Below are 21,905 nucleotides of genomic sequence, written 5' to 3'. Positions count from 1 at the left end.
GAACTATGCATAATGCATTTCAATGGGCTATAACTCGATAAACCAGACTCTGAACCCTTTATAATGTGTGCATTCAAGACTTTGTGTCATGTAACTCTTAAAGAGACGAAGGAAGGAGCAACATATTCATACAATGAGCCTAAATAAGCAACTATTCTACACATATTCAAAGCTTCAAAGTGTAACTTTTTCCCATTCATAATGGTCCCTTCATTATTATCCTGAACTTCACAAAAACTAGCTGTAGAAAGAATAAACAATCCAAAATATTTTATAACAAGCACTCATGACCTGACTAGATTCACTATATTTTTTCATGAATATTTGAAATATATTGTTTGCATGAAAGTTTATGAATTCAATATCTTCCTGAAATATTCTCAAGAACCACAAAACATTTACAAATCCATGTATCAGATATAAATATATTTTGATATGTATAGATCAAAATGTGTACAGTACAATCTGTCCATAAACATTTGCAATAAAATGAGCCAAGTTGTGTATTGCACTTGTTTAATATATTGCAATTGGCATTAACCAGCTGCATGCAACTATTTGACACTCAGAAAAATGTTGTAAACATGTATTTACAAAGTGTTATTTCATTCATACACCATGTATTTAAAAAAACTATTCTTTTTTTTACATGGAAGTCGTGTGACTTCTGAGTCTTATAACCATCTGATGTCGATCAAAAAGACATTCCTTTGATAACCTCCTTTAATTAAAAGTAATTCCATTGAAAAGAGATCTGGCGGATGAATATTAAAATGTATCACTATAAATACACTCCCATTTTTACAGTATACAATTGAAATTATATTTTCCATAATTGATTGTTAAAGAAAAAAATCAACTACATAATATAGAAATTTGAAAAAATTGCCATCAGCAGATTATTATTAACATCTTTAAGAGTTTTAAAAATACTTATAACCATCTGATGACTTCCCAGGTTTAGCGCCATTTGTGCTTTGATTATTCATTCTACTAGTATTAAAACAAATGCTAGAAGGTATGAAGTCACAATAATTTAACATGGAATACAATAATAACTTGTCGTAATATATGTAAACAAATAACGACTCATTTTCTAAGTTCAGTCAGCAGTCAGGTGATTGGGCAATAAATTTCTGAGACCTGGTGAATAAAAAATATTGAAAAAATACTATATTATGCTAAATGACCAGACTTAGTATACAGATCTTTTAATCTTATTGACCCCTGATTGGGTCATCAAATTTTTAACATTGTGGACAATTGACTAACTACTTATTAAAGTAACAAAACGAAATGAGACAAAATTAAGCCTTAGATTATGGCAATATGCTTAGTACATGTACACAAACTTACTGACAATATATTAACACAACAACCAATTAATCAAAATTAAATTTTCTATGTCTATACTTAGAAAAGTGACATATAAGTTTGGATCACTGTACAGGTTGTAAACAAAGTAGCCCAGCGGCTAGTAGGACATACTCTAAGTTCTGTGGTCAGGAATCCTGAAGGCTGGGCTCTGCTACCTCCAACTACTAAAAGAATCTCCATAAGGGGCAGTTGTGTGAGATCAAAGTATGATGTGAATGAGTCTCTTCTTTAACATTGATCATTAAAAACAAAAGTTTGTCTCATGGCAGAGAGATGGCTTTTATTTCTTGCCACATCTCATATTCCAGTGAAGTTTTGATGCCATGGAGTATTTTATTTAACTTCTCAACATCCTGTACATTACAGAAGATATTTTAAGTAACTTTAGTCTAATAAAACAATTTTCATATTACAGTGTATAAAATATGTAGTTATTAGCTTTGTTCTGAATTTTTGATGTCCTCATCATCACTGCTGTAAGATTCACTAGATTCTAAAGACAGACTTTTATGAATGAACTGTTGTTTCCCCTCTGTAAAATCTGACACTGTTTGACCATGACCACGCAAGACCCATTTAGTTGTCAGAAGACCTTCGACCCCTACTGGTCCCCTGGCATGGATTCTAGATGTACTTATTCCAACCTCAGCTCCTGTAGGTAACAAAAGAAAAAAAAAATGTGAGTTTTTTTTTTTCCAATTTCTGACTAATATTTCCTTAAATATTCATGTTTTTGGCTAGCTTTGTAGTTCATGAAATATAAACTGCTTAAAATGTGATTTTTTATTTTGACTCAGTCAAAAGTTGATTTATTTTTCATAAACAAGATGAAACTTGTTCAAGGAATATTAACAATAATTAAGATTGATCCTAAAATTCTGATATTTATTACTTACCTAGACCAAATCTATAGCCATCTGAGAATCTAGTACTGGCATTATGGAACACACAGGCACTATCTACTCCACTTAAAAACAGTTTAGCTGATGATTCTGAAAGATACAATGAACTCAGGAACAATTGCAATATTATTTAAAGTAGTTCCACCAAGTGAGTAAACATGTCTCTATTTACTTTTTATAATGCTAAAAAAGGCTCTGCTGCATCCCTAAAAGCCCTCCAGCATCTGCAAATTTTATCATGGTAAAATCCTGAAATTTCAAATCTGTTCCAAATATTTTCATAACCAGTCCGGAATCGACTTTTTAATTAGTTAATTGAATTGTCTGTGCGCTTGACAGAAAGGTAAAAGTATGATGTGAATGAGTCTCTTCTTTAACATTGATCATTAAAAACAAAAGTTTGTCTTGTGGCCTTCACCATGCATCAATTTTGTTTAAAAAGTGGCCTAGGCATTTTTTGTGTGGCCTAAACAGTATGCAAGAAAGGAATGAATGAAATTAGAAACAGTGGTAAACAAAAAAAGAAGCAAAAACTAATTTCTGTAAATGTCAAGATTTCACAATTGTCAGAACTATATCATTATCTAACTGTACCTGAACTATTAGATGTTTCATATCCACTATGTACACACATGTATTGTGTGTTTTTTATGGGAATTTATTAGTGGCAACTAGTATCATCTGTGAGTTTTTAAGAACTTTTAGAGGTATGTTAGGTTATTAATTTTGTAATGGTTTCATAAAATTACTTATTTTTCATCAGATTTTTGCAGTTATAAAATTATAAGAGGTTTAACAGCAAATAATTTTATGTTAACCCCTGCCCTCAGATATACAACCATCCTAATATTCAAAATATTTTATCTTGGATTCAATAGTTAATATGAGAATAAGTCCTTCCAAAAAAAGTTTACAAAGTGTGTATTATTTCATCTTTTTCTGCACGTCACTAATGTTTCCTAGTTAAAACCTTACCTTTTTCAGTAATTATTGAGTCTGTATGAGAACTGCTATATTTATTGATATGGTTGATGGCCTCTGTAGTATCCTCTACCATTTCAATGGTCATTTCTAAACTTCCATATTCTTTCTTTAATGAGACTGCAGGAGGGGGGCCAAACTTTAAAGCTCCTGATAGTCTAGGGCCAGCATATATCTTTACCTGAGAAAATAGCAAGACTTTTGAATAATCATTCTGCTTCTTCATTCCGCACTAAATAGCACTTGCACCATGAATAATACTTAGATTACCGGTATATTGCATATTAACTGAAACATCATAGGATCAATATCAGGGTTGATAGAAATTCACACGGATGTATAAGCATAAAAATTAAGGGGAGATAATCTATATCGAATTTCAAAAGGAATGATGCTCTTATAATGTCTTCATCTCCCCTGGGTATGATTTGACAAGAAGCCATGGCTGTAAAATTGAATTATTACACTGCATTCATATACACTATGATCATCCAGAATTGTTTTCTACCACTTCCTATATATAGTGTAATCTGTATAACTATTCTAACCAATATCAACTTAAAATGCTCATACGTGTATGAATTAAAGATATTGGGAATAAACTGTTTCATGTGTGTACTTGTACGAAATTATGATGCATGAGTACACTACTCACCCCTTCTTGTCTAAGTACATCACACAATACTTCAAAGAAATTGGTTTTGACAAGGTCTTTGTTGATCAGTACAGTTTCTAAGGAATTGCAAGCTGATGGGTACCCACACTTGGAGTCTTTTACTATAATATACATACTGTGAAAGTATCATTGTTCATGGGGTACCAAATTTTGTGGTTTTTGTGGGTAGGCCAAAGCACCATATTTAGGTCCCAACGAAAAAGAAACTTCCATTGATGTTCTTTCTGAAAACCTTAAAACCACGAACTCAAGAAACCACTTACTTTGTTTCTTCCCAAATCCACAAAAATTGATGTCCACAAATTAAAGTACTTTCACAGTAAGTTAATAAAACAAATTATACCATATCCAGAAATAACAGTTATGATTTATACACACAAAATTTAATTTTTTTGTGGGGTTAAATGCCTTTATTGATTGGTTTGAAAAGCACTAGTTTTTTTTTATGTCATAATCACCAAGTTTCAAAAGATGTCCCAAATGGAGGTCAGGTTATTTTATATAACTTGTCTTAATGCTTAATCCCTTACATGGACTGGTGTGCAGTGTGTGATTCAAATGTGTACAAAGTATACAATGTATGCAACATAGAAAACATAAGAGTACATCATAAGAGGAAAGCTTCAGGACAATACACCAACTTACTTATCCTAAGGGCCATCTCTGTGTCAGCTGCACTATCTACATAAACATGACAGACTCCCTCACTATGTCCGAGAACAGGGATACCCTTACTGGCAGACTGGATCTTAGATATCATCTCACTGGATCCCCTTGGTATGACAAGGTCTATATAGTTTGTCATCTGTAGGAGGTCATCTATATCTTCTTTTCTACTGACCTGAATTCACAAAAGGATAATATATTTCAGACATGATTTTGCCATCAAGCAAGTGAACAAAATATCTTTAAAAATAAGTAAATAAAAAATCATGTGCATTTTTTTGTTTGTGCAATTCAGGTTTTTACCTGGGAAATTATATGCAACATGCAAGTTGGTGTTTTCTTAACTTAATGTATTGTAAATAAACCTAATGTCTATTGTTGGTGACAATAATGCTATGGCCACACATTTCCAGAGATGGTAATAAAACATCTCAACAGGTTTTTGATTTTCAATGATTTTGATTTACCAGTATCTGAAATTTTCCTATTAAAACAAGAATTTATTAATATATACTACAACCAAAGAAAATATGTGAAGTACTACCCACTATACTTGGCGTCACATAAATAACATACTGTTAAAATTTGAATAAAAATATTTTCTACGACTTTATTGACACCTACCGTCGTTTAAATTGTCTTAAATGACTTGCTCATTCGTTTAGCCAAACGGCTTCTCCCTAAACATTGAATCGTTAAATTCCAGTCAGATTTTAATTCTCGGTGCCAATATTTACATTGTAAAAAGTCGGCCATGTTTACAGTGATCGGGTTGCTAGGATATGTTGTTTACGTTTAAATGGTTTGTCCAAAAACCGAAGAACCCAGAATGCATTTCGGCGTTATTTCGGATATCTCGGATTTATTTTACGCAAACAACGTACAATACCGAGAAGTTAATCAAGCAAACGATTGTCACCGGAGTTCGACGGGAACTTACGAACTTCGTTTGTAAACAAATCGTCCCGTAGAAACCAACATGGCGGATATTAGTATGGGATTTTCCCGTAAGGATTTGTTACGCATGATTTAAGCTAAAAGCGACTTGTTCAGGGAGAAGCCGTTTGGCTAAACGAATGAGCAAGTCATTTAAGACAATTTAAACGACGGTAGGTGTCAATAAAGTCGTAGAAAATATTTTTATTCAAATTTTAACAGTATGTTATTTATGTGACGCCGAGTATAGTGAAAGACGGGATATATCTATAAAAGAAACATTATGTTATCAAACAGTGAAAAAAAGTGGTCCTTAAATACACTTTAATGAACGTATTGAATAATTTACCAGTGCTATGGTTTCCTTGGGTACATGTGTTGATAAAGCTTCTTCAACCAGTTCATGCAGTAGTTTGTTACTATTTGAAGCCTCTTTACCTCCTTTTAGCAGTAAACCATTGGCACTACTGATAGCTAATGCTGCAACCTATAAACAGCAGGAAAATATGCTAAAATATCTTGGAATAAAATGCTCAACTTACCAAGCAAGTTAAGGGTATTTTAAGGTTTAGTATTTTGAAAGTTTTATGGCATCCTGGCTGGAAGTATACAAGTTAATATAATACCTGAGGTAATGCATCTGGTCTGGATTCAAATATGACCATCAATACACCAATAGGAACAGTAATCTGACAAAGCTCCATACCATCAGCCACTAACGTTCGTCGTAAAACTCTACCAACAACAGATCTACATGTTGATGCTATCTGCTTCAACCCAGTGTGTAATATCCTCAATTTGTTCTCATTTAATACCAGTCTTGATATAAGGACTGACTCTACACCTGTGTAGTAACAGAATTTTTATTTGAGACTTTATAGAACCAAATTTTTACAAAAAGTAGCAAATACAAGACAGCTGGATAAAATAGGACAGGATGTCAAGTCTCCTGTTTCTTTTAATTACTAGTATAATAGAATGGAAAGGACGAGTTTTGGATGATTCCATGCATTTTCTATTGCAATCTGTCAGCAATCATCAATCAGTTTCAAATTAGACATTGTTCTGTCAAATGGATCTGTAAAACTGATGATGACTTCTATTTTACACCCTATATGATAGCTGATCAGTTTATTACTTAAAGAATAATTAGCTCTGCTTTTTCGCCTTTTTTTTTTTTAAATTACTAAACTCATAGATTCAGACATAATTTTTTTTAATGTGAATTTAATATTTTAAATAAAAAGTAAATTTAAAATAGCATTATATGAAATTCATTCCAACAAAAATCATGAACTTCATACAAACCCATCATCCAATATTTTACTTAACAAAACCCCTATCAGATCAGTCACTGATCATTAGTTGTTGATCTGTCAGCAACCAGCAAATAATTGGTCATCAACCCATCAAATAGTTGCATGGATCGACTCAGGGACTATATATGCATTATCTAAGATGCCTGACAAAGTAAAACTAACAGTTGGCGGTAAGGACCACAGTTTAATTTATACAAATCAATATTCAATATAAGAAAATATCAAAATCAATTCAATCAAAGTCATTATCAATCAATATCAAATATCTGCAAATCGCAAGATGAAAATGTCCAAATGGTTACCGCAAAATGCTGGTATGGCAACCAATTCAAATAAATATTCATCACCAAAAATCATGGTAATGTAAAAATCAGATTTTGATCACCGTGGGAAACACAGGTGAGATATCCAAACCCCTTAAACAAGCTGTTAGCACAGCACGAAGTCTATAACATGCAGCAAATGTGCCTGTACACCATACACAATGAGCAAGTCCATCTTTATTATGAAAGTTGTCGAGTCCTTTTGCGATGTACTGATCGAGTCCTCAAGGGATGAAATATACTGAAACTTCATTTCTGGAATCCAATCTTCATATTAAACTGTGGCCGAACTGTTGATAATAGTTAATAACTGAACATTTGATGATATACAAATGAGAGGATCACTGATAAATCTGAAATGACAACGTTTTCTGGCACATCGATAACCGAATTTAAGCTAAATCTTAAATTCTATTATCTAAGATGCCTGACAAAGTAAAACTAACAGTTGGCGGTAAGGACCACAGTTTAATTTATACAAATCAATATTCAATATAAGAAAATATCAAAATTAATTCAATCAGTCATTATCAATCAATATCAAATATCTGCAAATCGCAAGATGAAAATGTCCAAATGGTTACCGCAAAATGCTGGTATGGCAACCAATTCAAATAAACATACATCACCAAAAATCAAGGTAATGTAAAAATCAGATTTTGATCACCGTGGGAAACACAGGTGAGACATCCAAACCCCTTAAACAAGCTGTTAGCACAGCATGAAGTCTATAACATGCAGAAAATGTGCCAAATTGACAGCAACATACTATGTTGTAGCTGTCAACCGCCATAAAATGGGGGTTTGCTGCATGCCCTATGGATCCTTACCACCCAAAATCTAAATTAAAAAGCTAAAACATATATACAATAGAATAATGAATACAAATGCAAGTGTGTCAATAATACATGTATAAGTCAAATCGACTGAATTTTATTTAATATTGATCTGGAAAAGTGATGGACATATTAAGAAGACTGTAACTTCTTTGAAATGTTTCAATAGCTCCCTGAATGTTATTCAAAAACAATTCATTGCCCAAATCAGTTAAATGGACACCGTCATCCTTAAATAGAGCAGGATGTGTTATACAGTAACCATAGCTCGGTGTCAATTGTATCCCAAGAACTATTTGGATCTGTAGCTTTGCGTAACCTATATTGCTCATCATAGAGCTTCCAGCTCATACCATGACATCTGTGAGCCCCCAAACGAACATTTGCCATATATTTTAAAAGTTTCTGGAAAAGAAGTGGGTGGACTGAACAAAATATACTTGTAAAAATAATGAACGCATCAGTCCACTGTTCAATCGATGCAATTTTTATTGAACTACTTTGATCATGCTGCAAGACCAGTTGGCCACCTTCTAATGAGAGTTTCTGTGTTTTTGATTTATGCTGGTTGTTTGACAATATAATCGCCCCTTTAAATTTTTTCCTTGATATTTTGAAGTACATGAATATTTAAATTTGAATAAATACTTGGTATTTGAGCAGGATTTAGTTCATGTTGTGTGTTTGATATGGGAAGGGAATTATTAACCACGCTATTACCTGAAGACTGAATACTTGATGACAGAATCAGAATTGTAGGATTAGGCGTCACCGACTGGTAGGCCAAAGTTGCTGGTACTGTGACTGTAGGCTCACTAGGATATGTCACTGGTAAAGGAGCCGTCATCAGCATGGCTGCTGTGGCATATGATACTTGTATGGATTGTTGAGTTACAGGTAAAGATGATGATGGTACCATTTCATCCACGTTACGTCTTGTAGTTGATTTTGGCTGCTTTCGAGATGAAACACTGGATAAAGCCAATGAAGTAGGTGTTCTCTTACGTTTTGACACCCAGTACATTTTGATGTAAGCTGAATCAAAGTTGCTTCAAGCGATGATGTCGATAGATTAGACTTCAAAAATCGTCAGACCCACACTATCTTTCTGATCAGGAAATGGTCAACGCAAGTGACGTCACTATTCAGATAATAAAACTTGACAAAAGACGGAACGTTTTCCGGCACATCGATAACCGAATTTAAGCTAAATCTTACATTCTATTAATGCTATGGTGTATGATCTACTGTCTATACGCTTATTAACATATCAAAACCTGGTCCAATAGAAAAACAATGAACAGTAATTTCTACAACAATTTTGCCCCAAGAGAAAGTTAAATGGATAAAATAAAAATTCTGAATAAATTAAATGAATTATACCATCTGCTTGTGCCTTTTCAACATCTTTCTCATTAGCTTTTAGAATGTCTGCCTTTCTCTGTATTAATAAATCAGCTAACTTATCAATGATAGCAGCTCTCTCTTCACCACTTAGGGACTGTAGTAAACGACTTCCTTCTCTTGCTATAAATATACAATTAGAACATAGTCAAACCTGTTAATGATGTCCATCCTAATTACTAAGAAAAAACTTAATACCGTATCTTTAGATTGAGACTATATTTACATAGATGTAACAGTCAAGAATGCCTAACAAAACAGGTTTTAACTGTAAGAACAAGGGTACCTTTACAGCAGGTTTGACTGTGGTATAAATCAATCTAGAACTGCGTTTGACTTCACTGAGTGACAGCCTTTGCAATACTCAAACATGGAAACCTTAAAGTTGGATTACCTTCCTATACAAGAATCTGACAATAGTCACCTAGGTTTATGCACATTTGTTTATTGAACTAAAAATTTCAATCAGTTTTATACAAAAAAAACCTATTGAATATTTAGTTGTGCACACAAGCTTAAGAACGTATTAAGTAGCACTCCAGTTAATAATCATGCAAAAATGTGATTCATGGATAAACAGCCAATTTTCGTATTTGATATTTTTTTTAATTGCCATAGTATCAAAAAATTAGCATTCAGTATTTCATATAACCTGTGTTCTCAGGATATAGAAAGATATATAGAATGCACTGTAGTTTCAAAATTAGGGGGGGGAACAATTTACATATCACTCAAATACAATAGAATCTATTGGATTTTCAATGTTGATTATCTCCTAAGAGTAGGCAGATTTGAATGAATAATTGCACATTTCATAGTATAGACACATAAAACAACTTAATTTACGAGTGATTTGCAAATGTCTTGCAATTGGTTTCGAGAATGAACAATCATTTTACCGTTTACTAAGAATGATTCCTATGCTATTACATTAACAGTACATGACTCACTGTGGTTAAATACAAACAATTAACCAATTTATAAAATATTAACAATTGCCAGTACACAGTGAATTGCTATTATTTTGGTCTAAACTTTTACAGATAAAAAACGAATAGTTTATGATAAGCTTACTAATTTTTATGATTTTATGAGTGTTTTACAAATGATTTTTCAATGTGGTTGCATTTTCTCATATAAACTGAAACTTTACAGCTATACATTCTTCAATTGAAAATCCAAAATTTGACAAGTTTCACGTGTTTATCTGTTTAGCCATTGCAAAAGGATCGTAAACTACTCACAACATTTGTAAATGAATTGTAAAACAATTGTATAAAATAGCAAACAAGCCTAAACTGCTTTTGTGAATTCTTTACAAGTTCATGTGACATGTTAAGGATGCCTAAGGAATTGTTAAGAGTTGTGTGCGAGCTCTTAACAAACGAAAAAAACATATGGTAATAAAGATTCATGAACTATTGCATAAAAATTTTTGACTTGTCAAAAAATTTTCATTTTTTGTCACAAATGGATACCAATATAAATGTTTGCAAATGTCTACAAGTTAAAAGATATTTACGGATGCTGTTAAGTAGAATATGAATGACTACATTTTGATTATTTGTAAGGATTTGTAAGAAGGATTCCTGTGCGTGAAAGTAGTATAAAAAATAGACACTAATCTTTATACTAAATTTCATAAAAATCCACTGAATGGTTTAGAAGTCGTTATAATTTTCATGTATATAGACAGATAGATCAGTGAGACCTACATCTTAAGTTGGCATATAAAATTAGTGAGATCCTTATTCATAATTATACTAAATACCTTGTAAAGCTTGAATTTCCACAGGCATAGAGCTTTCTGTTTTGGTAAAGAATGTTCCAACCTTCTTGGAAGCCAGTATGTCTGTTATTGCCCGGTCCTTGTTCCCATTACAGATAACAGTTGCTATACCATTTTCTAATGCCCACTCTGCCGCTTTTACCTGTGAAATAATGTTAAAACACTCTTCTAATATTCTAAACAGCCAGAGAGTGCTAAAACACCAAATCTCAACATCTCTATAGAGTTTCTGTGGGTCATTTAAAACATATGTGAAACAGGTTAAAATGAGCCAAAAAATACCACAACAAAAACACATCAATTTTAGCAGAAAATCAGGTAACAACTTATTTATTATACAAATGGAAAACAATAATTTGCTGAAAATCTAGTTGTAAATTTCAAAACAAAGAGGCCAATATTAAGAAACTCTTTTGAGCAAATACCTTTGACTCCATGCCACCAAGTCCAACCCTGGATTTGGTACCAAATGTGACTTTAGTACTGTCCTGAGGACTGTAAGTATAAAGTAACCTAGAGCCAATCTGACCTGGAGGTCCAGTGTATATACCATCCACGTCTGTCATCAGTATCATTAAATCTGCCCTGATCTCCCTAGCTAATCTTGCTGATAGACTGTCATTGTCTTTCACACTTATAACCTTAAGAAAAGGTATTCATAAAGCACTAAAAATTATGTTATCCGTTTTGTGTTTGGATCACAGATAAAAAACATTTAAGACTTATAAGACATGTTCAATTACAGTTTTCTTAAGTAATTTTTTTTGTATAAATGAAAGTCTTTTGTTTAATCTTTCCTTGGGACTGTGTTGTTTGTTTTTTTTCCTTCCAAATGTATTGATGCATAATACTGTATAACAGGTGATTTTTGCAGTGTGCTTATTTCGGCTATCTGTCTAAAAATGCCAAATTAAATTTTGCAAAATGTTTCTTTTGGTTGAAGAGCTTAGTGCACAACTCAGCATCCACTAAAATTAAAAACCATCAACAAAATACTTTGTATACCTTTTTATCTCAAAATCGCCAAATTTTACACCTGCTAAAATAGCCCGCTATATGGTACTCCTTCTTTTATAAAAAATCATCACACACATATATGAAAACCATACAAGATTAGTTAAAAAAAGTCAAATGTAATTTTTGTAGTTACCTTTGAGTTTTAATTCACTCAATGCTTCTGCAGAAATAAGTCAAAATTGAAGAAAAAAATTAAGGTACACGTATTGCTGCTGAGACAAATAATAATATTAAATATTTGATATTTAAACAACAATTATATATATACAAGTGTAGTTACTACAAAATAAACATTATACCCCAACAAGGTCACTATCTGGTGTAGGAGGAGGAGCTACAGCATCATTAGTATTAAGTATTGGTATTATCTTCAGCCTTAACAGCTCATTAAGTGTTCCACACAGATTTCTACAGCTCTCTGGATCATTCAGGTCTGGTTTGGTTATCAACACCTTCAAATAACAAGTTCATTGGTCAAATATTATAAAAACTCTGGCCATATTTTCTATATTACTAAGACATATTTCTATCTAACAGCCATAAACATTCTCAATGTTTGCTATATTTTTTTTATTTTATATTTTTATTCATTGCTTTTTGGGTATACGTTTTGTTAGAAACTCCCAAAATAACAATTACAACAAACAAACAAACTGCAGTGGTCAAACCCTGAATAGTTCGGGGACTGAGGACACAATATTATTTTTGACACACTTAAGCATAATAACTTACAATTCAGCATGGACACATCAAATGGTTTGGACACTATACTGCACAAGTTTTTAGTTAAAATAAAAATGTACAATCAGACCAAAAATTAAAATGGTTGATTTTTAGGTGTGGTCCCTTTGACCCCTTATAACTACAAAACTGTTTGATGTTTCTGAAATCTGATAGAAAGCATAGGCAACGATTTAGATGAGGAATCCAATGAAAAAAAATTGAAATCAAGCAACACCCCAAAAAAGTATATTTTTTGGGGTGTGGCCTATTTCACCCCTTAAAATGTGAGATATCTGAATCTGATTGAAAAATGCAGGTAAGGATTTTAAGGAGGAATCCAATGAAAAAGAATTTTCGAAATCAGACCAAACATAAAAAAAAAAAAAAGTTGAATTTTTCAGCTTTGCCCAACTTTGACCCCTATAACTTGAAAATGACCAAAATCAAATAAAATCTATTAATACATTTGTTTACCAGAATTAAATAAGGAACACAATAAAAAAAGGATAATTAAAATTGAAAAAAAAAAAAAACATTCGACATAGGTTTGAATAAAACACCTATTTTTATCCTTTTTGACCCCTTTTTCTAAAACATTGGGGCCACAAAAATTATATCAAAGATTATATCACATGTAAACAAATTGTGCTCAGAAGATGACGACTGATGATTGTACCATAACATACGTCAACAAATTTTTTGCAGTCACAGTGTTCTAGGATTCCTATTTCCCGTTACCCGGGGCAAGTGAAATTTAGGTCAGGGAAAGTTAGGTACTTAGTTACACTTTCCCGTGGCAAGTTGAAAACTTCATATGCTGTAAGGATTTGTTTTGTTAGAAAAGCAGTCATTGACTGTGGGAAAGTTGATTTTATATGGATTTTTCCTGAGGAACCTCGATTTTTGAAAAAAGCTAGAACACTGGGTCCTTTAAAAATAACAGGGTACTATATCGTATAGAATTTGTGAAACCACAGGGACAATTAAAATGACCTACAAATTATTTTAGACCTACCTGAGCTGCTTTTACTCCATACTGCATAAACATGGCTTCATATAGTGACATCAGTCCACTCTGTCCAACAGCCGCACATGCTCGTGGAGCTATCAGAAGACCACTCTATAATATATAAATCAGTACCTGCATATACATGCATTTAAGGTATGTCTTCATTAGGACTATAAGTTTTTAAAAATCAGAGTACACTTACAATGCATGTACAAATATACAAATATAAATGTCTATAAATGTAGTTACAAAATGAACAACACCTACCATTTAACACAACAAATCTGGCATTTTCAATCTATATCTGAAGACAGAGTTAGAACTAGTAGCCTGCCCGCCAGCCTGAGACTGGCTATTTTTTGGCAGGGCTGGCTAATTTTAGGAAAAAAATCTATATAGTCATACAATAAATGTATTGAGAAGTTGTATTCAGGACTGGCTAAAATTTGAGTGAGTTTCCTACCCTGCTCAAAAAATATGTCATCTTTATATCGCTATCTATGTTCTTATGTTAAATGTTGTTATAAAGAAACATCATAAAAGCACTTAGCATTAGAAGCAATACCACTAAAAGCATATTTTCCTTTTTACAAGTTTTCTTCTAGGTTTCTAAAGAAAAGCATCCCTAACAATACATTTCTTCTCAAAGAAACCTTGAAGCAATGGGGTATACATGTTTGCAACTGCATATATATTTAAGAACAAGCTGATCTTTATGAAAAGGCAATAAACCAATGGTTTTATATTGGAATCTAAAATATTTCAAGTAAGGTTATAAAGAGAAACATAACTATTGAAAGTTCTGTAACTGGACATTATGGGAGAAGCATTAATAATAATCAGTAGATTAAATACATGTACCAAAGTCTGAAGATTCCATGATAAATGCTCTGAGATATAGTTTATATAGTTTAGATAAGGTCTTTGAAGGAGACATTCAGATAATTTTTTTTTATTTGGGAGGCTCCATTTAAACAAGGAGGCAAAGCCGAGTGTTATGAAAGCAAAATCTGAAAATGATCATGGCAATTTGATAATATTTATTTCTAGCAACAACCTTGCAACTAATGCTGATGTCATGTACCGTCCCTCTGGTTAAACTTTTAACCAGGCAAGGGGAGATAACTCACCTCAAGAATCTGTCATAAATGTTAAATGTCTGATGCAGTTCACTAGTCATATAGTTCATAGCTTTGGGTTTTGATTAATCCCACTTTTTATTTGCTTAAGGCTACAGATTGATAAATAATACTTTGAGTAAGCTTACAAAGTGAATACCCAACTTCAAATAAAGTTCAATAATATGTAACCCTTCAATTATCTCCCTTTGGAGTCCTCTAACAGTAACTATGTTCCTTCATGCACATCTACATAAGATGACCTTATGGGGTTTTAACATGCTTAACCATTAATGTGGATTATCTCCTCTCGGAGACTAAATTCCATCATACATATTACATATCTACATATGATGTTTAACCTTCGATGAAAGTTTTATCAAGATCCTTTGAGCAGTTTAAAAGGGGTTGTGCTTACAAGAAAAAGACTGAAGGATAAGCAGACAGACGGGGTGATACCTAAAAAGAAATTTCGGGACTGAAAACTACTTTTTATCAACTCAATTCAATAAGATTGAAACAAAAACAATTTAGAAAGAGAAATCCTCACAATTTATATGTACATATTCATATTCATTAACTAGACATTCAGAAAAGACTGCCTTTTGACTGAAGTAAAATAAAATGTCCTGAAAGTCATATGTTTCAGATTATAATGCTAAATAATATTTTGTAATTTCAGTGTTCTAAGATTCCACTTTCCTGTTGACCGGGGAATGTGTAATTTTATTTTGGAAAGTTTTATTATATATTCCCCTTTTCTTTGTGCAAGTGTAGAATTTAATTTTCTGAAAGAAAACAATAGCTATTTTTTAATCCTCACCTTACTTCTTTTGTCAGAAGAAGATAGTGTCTGTCGCATGCTCATAGACATAATGATTTCTTGCTGAAGTTTTTGTTTCCCAAAGGCTATTGCACCACTGGTAACCATCATCATCTCCTTCCCTTGGTTTTGTAACTCAGCCACCTACACAGATCAATTTTACACAAATTATAGCAAACAAGCACTGTCATTAAACTAGTTAGCAAAATAGGAGAAAAAAAAGGTATAGAATCTGAATTTTTTATCAGAAAATTAATTATTTCTATGATTATTTTTACTACCTTACACATTCTAACAGCTTATGGTGACTAACTCTTTAAATTAATTCATATCATACTATTTAGATAACAATTTTGGGGTCAACAAAGCTTATATCAACAAAGGGACAGCATTGTTATGCAGGGGATAATAACTTTGGATTAAGAAAATTCAAAGCAAGAAGGCGAAAGTTCAATTTCTGCAATAAGTTCTGTTTTTTTTAAATATTTTTTAAACAAAGAACCATCTGCTTAGAACTTGTTTTTTCTTAAACCTGGTCAACCTCAGATATAGGTTTTTTAACACTGATTACTTATTCAATAATACATGAAATTGTCCCAGAGATAAACTATCGGTACCAGTATCGTATTGCATATCACTGAGCGGGTGTACGTCAAAACATGGATGCTATAAAAATATAGTGCATTTTCTTTTTGCCTCTCTACAAACTAATGTTTTGTCAAAAGATATGAACAATGACTTATAAAATAGAGCAAACATCACACTGTAAGATGAAGATCTTTTTTAAAAGAAAATCTAACATAATAACATAAAAATTTTCCACTGAAAAGGTTGGTTTCGTGAGTGCAAAACGAAAGTGAAAGTAGGGAAAATGGCTATTCATACTTCAAGACTACTTTTCTGTCTGATCTTAGTGGACTCACCCTGTTTTCTTTGCAAGAAATTATTTTTTCACATGTCCTTAGAAATGCTACATAAGTGAAAGTTTTATTGAATCAATTTACATATTTTTTCAAAAAATCCTAAAAATATGCACTTCACTATAGAAGTCTATGGGAAAATTAATACGATACTGAGACCTACAGTCATATTCTCTCAAAGTTATGACAGTTTCCAACACTGATTACCTGTTCAATAATACAAGAAAGTCGTCCCAGAGACAGACCACACTCATCTTCCCTAGTTATGACAGCACTACCTAACTTTACAATGACCCTTTTAGAATCCTGGAGTTCAGCCCGAGTGGAAGCACCTGACAACATCCTATTGTTAAAGTCTCTGTTCACTGGCTGAAACCTTTGGCATAAGGCAAGATTTTTTTTACTAGTTGCTGTATTTATGTGATAACAAGAGTTCCTCCTCATAGCAAAAAATTGCATAACATTTCTGACTGGTTGCTGACAACCACTTCTTAAAACTATACTTTTCATCATCTTTATAAGTCTTTGTGTACTGCTCTCACTGTAAATAGAAGATATTTCTTCCTATATATATATCTTAGTTTTCTCAAGTGCACACTTCACTGCTAATGTAAACTTGTATAAACATTAATATAAATGTACATGTAGCATCAGGTATGAGAGATATCATTAAGATTGTACCAGTCCATTTTTTAACAAGCGATCCTAGGCCAGAACGCACATGTTCCAGAGTTAACTTAGTAACAAGCAGGCTAGTTGCATTTCTCCCTCTGAAAACTTCAGGTATGGTCTAAAATGTGTAACCTGTACCCGTACCAACTTTTCCCCATACCCAAATAGTATTTTGTCACTTTCTTCATTATTACATGATATTTCCAGCTGAAAGTAGGTACAAGTATTTACAAAATGATATGATGGTTAGGCTAGATTTAATGTTTTTTTAAATATTTGTTAAAAAAAACTACTTGATTCGATTTTCTCTTTTCAAGAGTTCTAAAATGTGTAACCAGAAACTCCAGTACCAAAAATCAGTCCGGTATTTTTGTTATCTACAAAATTTTAATGCATATTTGACATTAGAACATCATGGTAGAATCAAAATTTTCATTGACGATAAATTAAAATTGCACCAGACTCTGTTTATGAGACTTTTTTTTCATTCTGGATGAGATCATATCCATGCTTTGCTGGAATGGGGATTGATGCTAGGTACGCTATGGAATTAAAACTCAATCACTTCTTTTTTTAAATAATATCAAATCTTTCAAAACTTTATCCAAAGTCTTAAGGTGAAGTTTCAACATCTTAATAATTTAAAAAAAAAAATGCAAAATTTGGACAGGAATGTGAAAAATAGTCAATAATTAGTTTGGTACGGCAACTTCCCATTACACATTTTAGACCTTTTACATTGTAACTTCAGAAAACTAATCAAACAAGAAATATTAGAAAAATATACATCATTTTCCTGATTAGAAAATGAATTGAAACAGACTTTTCCAAATCTCATGTGATTTTCAGTTCTTAACATACAGTAAGAATGAATATTTCAGAAAAAAACATTATTTGGGTAAGGGGAAAAGTTGGTAGGGTACGGGTTACACATTTGAAACCCTACCAAAACTTCATTCTTTCATTTTATGAACCTTAATCTGATAACACAGTTTACAACACAGTCACAGATCATGAAATCAATTACCAATCTTATGAGCTTATTTTCCATGTGATAGTTAATGGGATTTAACACGCTCTTAAGAGCATGGAAAATTACTTTCTCATTAAGTATCACCGTAGTTGTAGTTATATTTATAGTGAGCTCTACGGTTATGTCATGTACTTTCTAAATTTCCCTCAAGGTTCCCCATTATACTAATGAAAAAAAAGTAATGCCCCGGAAGTAACAAAAAATGACTGTCCTTATGGAGAAAATTCATCATTTCCTTCAATCAAACAAATAAAAAAATATAGGTTAAGATTATGTTTCAGTTTAAATAAATTCATCTTTTCTGATAGCTTTCAAGTCTTTTTCTATTTTTTTTTACTTATTTTAAGAGGTGATTGTTATGTTTAGAAAAACTTCGGGTAACACTTTGATGTGTAAGTATGTGTATGATTGTATCTCCGCTGTTCCACTGATGCAGTTGTCAAGAACTTAACACGCCTTGGAAAAAAATATAACTCTGATTGTATTATCAAAATCGAAGCATAGCTGTTTTAAGATAGGGAAGGCAATCATTTTCTTGTATGGAATTTGCAGCTGTTGTCTGCATTTTGTTTATGTCACATGATACATGTATGTGTAAAATATTCCCACCATCTGTGGAGAACTGTAATATTTCCGGTGTCTGTACAAATTGATCTGACAGGCCAAAACTGAAATGGATATTGCTAGAGATGCCCTTTAGGAATAAAAAATGTACAGTATTGCGAAGTGCTATAAAGTTATTGACCATTTTGCGAGCGGAAAGGGGGTGTGGGGTTGGAATTTTGGGAAAAATTGTTAAAGTTATTCATTTATTTAAAAAAAAAAACCTCCCCCATTAATAAGCTGGACAGATTTTCAAGTAGAAATATTAATTTTACTTGCTGCTTAAATATAAATAAAAATACTGCATTTACGAAGTAAAAATTTTCATCCGTGTTGACCCCCCTTCTATGTAATGTCCTTCATTATTTTTACGAGTCTCGCACTGATGGTACACGTATGGTAAAGCTCACGGTGCTCGCTGATTTAGGCAATGCCTACCCCATACTAATTACTTACTGTAATACAGTGACTTAAAAAAGAAACATCTTGTTCTTCCATCCACGTCTCGATCAGCTGTTTAGTCGGTATTTTATGTTGAATTCACAACAGTCTCTATATAAATAAGAATCTGATAAATTCACAGAAGAATAATGAAGAGTGCCTATAAAATGAAAAAAACATCTTCCAAGCGAGGAAATAGCGGATTTGCAACTAGTCCTGCAAAAACTCGTTCAGACCGGTACAGTTAGGGGTTGTTTTAGAAAGGGGAAGGAAACAACAAAACTTGAGAAATACATATTGATTTGCATCTGGTCCATGCTCCCAGTTTTTAGTAGAGTCCGAGTTGCTCATTTGCTTTTGTTTCTTTGTATGTATGATTTTAGTTACTTTTATGTTTTTTGTTGTGTATGTCTGTTTTCCATGTCTGGTGTTTGCCCCTGCATTGCATTCTTTTGATTACCGCTATAACCTTGGTTCCCTTGATTACTCTTAGATATTCTAAACATGTAAAAAAAACGTAATTTTCCGATTTTTTCAAAGGATCTTGTTACTTGTCCCTTTTTATCCCTAATTCCTAAGATTTTAAAGCCATGCACAATCACATTCTTCATTTTGTGTTATATTATGGCACCTTGTGCTACAATTCCGTATATATCTACATTTACAAACACGTTATTGTCCGGAAACGAAATGTCTACGGACGACGACGACGACAACAATAGCATGATACCATTATACGACTGCAATTTCTTGCGGTCGTATGAAAAGTAAATAAAATCAGAGAGCATGAGGAGTAATCCTAGATCATTAAAAAGCAATACCTGTCAAAGTTGTTTTTTTTAATATAACTAAAATGCTATGCAATTTGAAGCTTGATACGGCTGCAAAAATAGAACCCTTAATACTGGTAGTTAATAGGGATGCAGAAATCACCCTAAAAATAAATCCTAGTCTAATCGGTGTATGGTATGAAATTATACTAAGGTATGATTGAGTTTTATACAGTGACTACATCTATAACTCAATTGTGGCCCGTATTTCTAATAGAAATATTTATAACCATGAAAATCAATAAAAACCCGGCGCGGCTCCTTTTATGGTATGGGAACTTGTGGTACATTGTACAATTTCAGAAGACTATAAAGTTTTACACAATATATCATGCTATTGCTAGGAATCGAGAAAAAATCAAAACATCTTGTCTTATGTTTCTTTCGGTCCCGAATGCCCTAACGGTTCAGGTCATAGCCCAAAAAATCAATCACGGTTTGACCTATTAAGTATAATCTAACATTAGACCAGTACAATATTTTAAAGATCAGTAATTTCATACCTCAGTTGTGAAGTAAAATTTTACTAAATGCTTGATGTCCAACCTCTAGCACGGATTTTAGCAAAAATGTTACATTGAACTTCAGTTTACATAGAAATGAGAGCATGCAGCATTCCTTAAACTGTTTTTTTTCATATAGTCTTGGTGACTAGTTTTATCTCCACAAAAACACAAGAAGTCGCTTTATCTGAATAGGATGAAGAACATACCAAGTGTTAAATGCATGCATTTATCCATACAACATCGTACAATGTATATGTTGTGTGGAATTTCGAAGTTGATAAGAAATTTGTGTTGAAGATAATTATGTTCTTACCTTTATATCTCTTTTTATACTTGTAACTCTCAAATGCAAAATCAAAATAGTGATGCAATCCAATATGTCAGCTGTTTCCCACGTGACCTATAGATTGAAAGCTTAATTTTTGGTATACTGTTAAAAAGACCGTGTTATTTTCATAAATCCTACATCTGAGTGGCATATGGTGTAAAAGCCTATTGAGATTTCATATGGCGATTTACACTTTTACGCTTCATCGAGTGTTCAATTAACAGTGATACAAATGGACTTTGAAATCAGAACAGAATGGTTTGACTGATAAGAGACGTTCGTAAATCTTTTGTTCGTCTGAATATTGTGGTATATTACTATCATGAGGCAATTGTATGATAGGTGAAAGAATGGCTGTCCCAAATTAAGTTCAAGAGTCGTGCGGAAATTCACATAGTGTCGAGAAACATAACAGCATTCAACGACTTGGTAATTTTATTATTATCAGCAATTCCTTAAGGTTTAGTCCCATCTGAGCCTTGATGCTAAAGCATACTTGATATATCCGCAAATTATACATAAGCATCAAAGTACAATAGAACAATACAGTGATAATATACGGCCGGTGGATTTTTAATTTTAAAATGTTATGGGGTACAAAAACTAGGAAAATATACAAATAAAAATAAAATGATAAAATATTTTAATGAAGATTTATATTAATTACTAAGAT

The 21,905-nt window shown here is 32.5% G+C and overlaps 1 protein-coding gene across 1 annotated transcript; it reads right to left on the bottom strand.

Moving 5' to 3' along the window:
- Positions 1–499: 499 nt before the first annotated feature.
- On the bottom strand, positions 500–21,473 carry LOC148620964 (delta-1-pyrroline-5-carboxylate synthase-like). Its single transcript, XM_088574894.1, has 16 exons — positions 21,218–21,473; positions 19,584–19,679; positions 17,027–17,360; positions 15,900–16,043; positions 13,965–14,069; positions 12,526–12,678; positions 11,635–11,850; positions 11,192–11,351; positions 9,400–9,543; positions 6,165–6,382; positions 5,888–6,025; positions 4,582–4,777; positions 3,916–4,037; positions 3,255–3,441; positions 2,274–2,369; positions 500–2,029 (listed from the first exon to the last, which is right to left on the bottom strand). The coding sequence occupies exons 3-16, from the start codon at positions 17,330–17,332 to the stop codon at positions 1,812–1,814; spliced, it is 2,403 nt and encodes an 800-aa protein (XP_088431020.1). The 5' UTR covers positions 17,333–17,360; positions 19,584–19,679; positions 21,218–21,473; the 3' UTR covers positions 500–1,811.
- Positions 21,474–21,905: the final 432 nt, after the last annotated feature.

Source organism: Perna viridis, chromosome 3 (assembly GCF_037379345.1).
Source record: "Perna viridis isolate PV_CMFRI_1.1 ecotype Kerala chromosome 3, ASM3737934v1, whole genome shotgun sequence".
Lineage (NCBI taxonomy): Eukaryota > Metazoa > Mollusca > Bivalvia > Mytilida > Mytilidae > Perna > Perna viridis.
The sequence above is the reverse complement of the archived record's forward strand: the minus strand, read 5'-3'. Positions and strand labels throughout refer to the sequence as shown.

Excerpts from the sequence above, each read along its gene's own strand:
- LOC148620964 (XM_088574894.1), bottom strand. The coding sequence starts at position 17,332 with ATGATGAAAAGTATAGTTTTAAGAAGTGGTTGTCAGCAACCAGTCAGA. Across the intron at positions 4,038-4,581 it reads AGAGATGGCCCTTAGGATAA|TAAAAGACTCCAAGTGTGGG; the intron begins GTAAGTTGGTGT and ends TGTATATTATAG. Across the intron at positions 2,370-3,254 it reads CTCAATAATTACTGAAAAAG|AATCATCAGCTAAACTGTTT; the intron begins GTAAGGTTTTAA and ends TGTATCTTTCAG.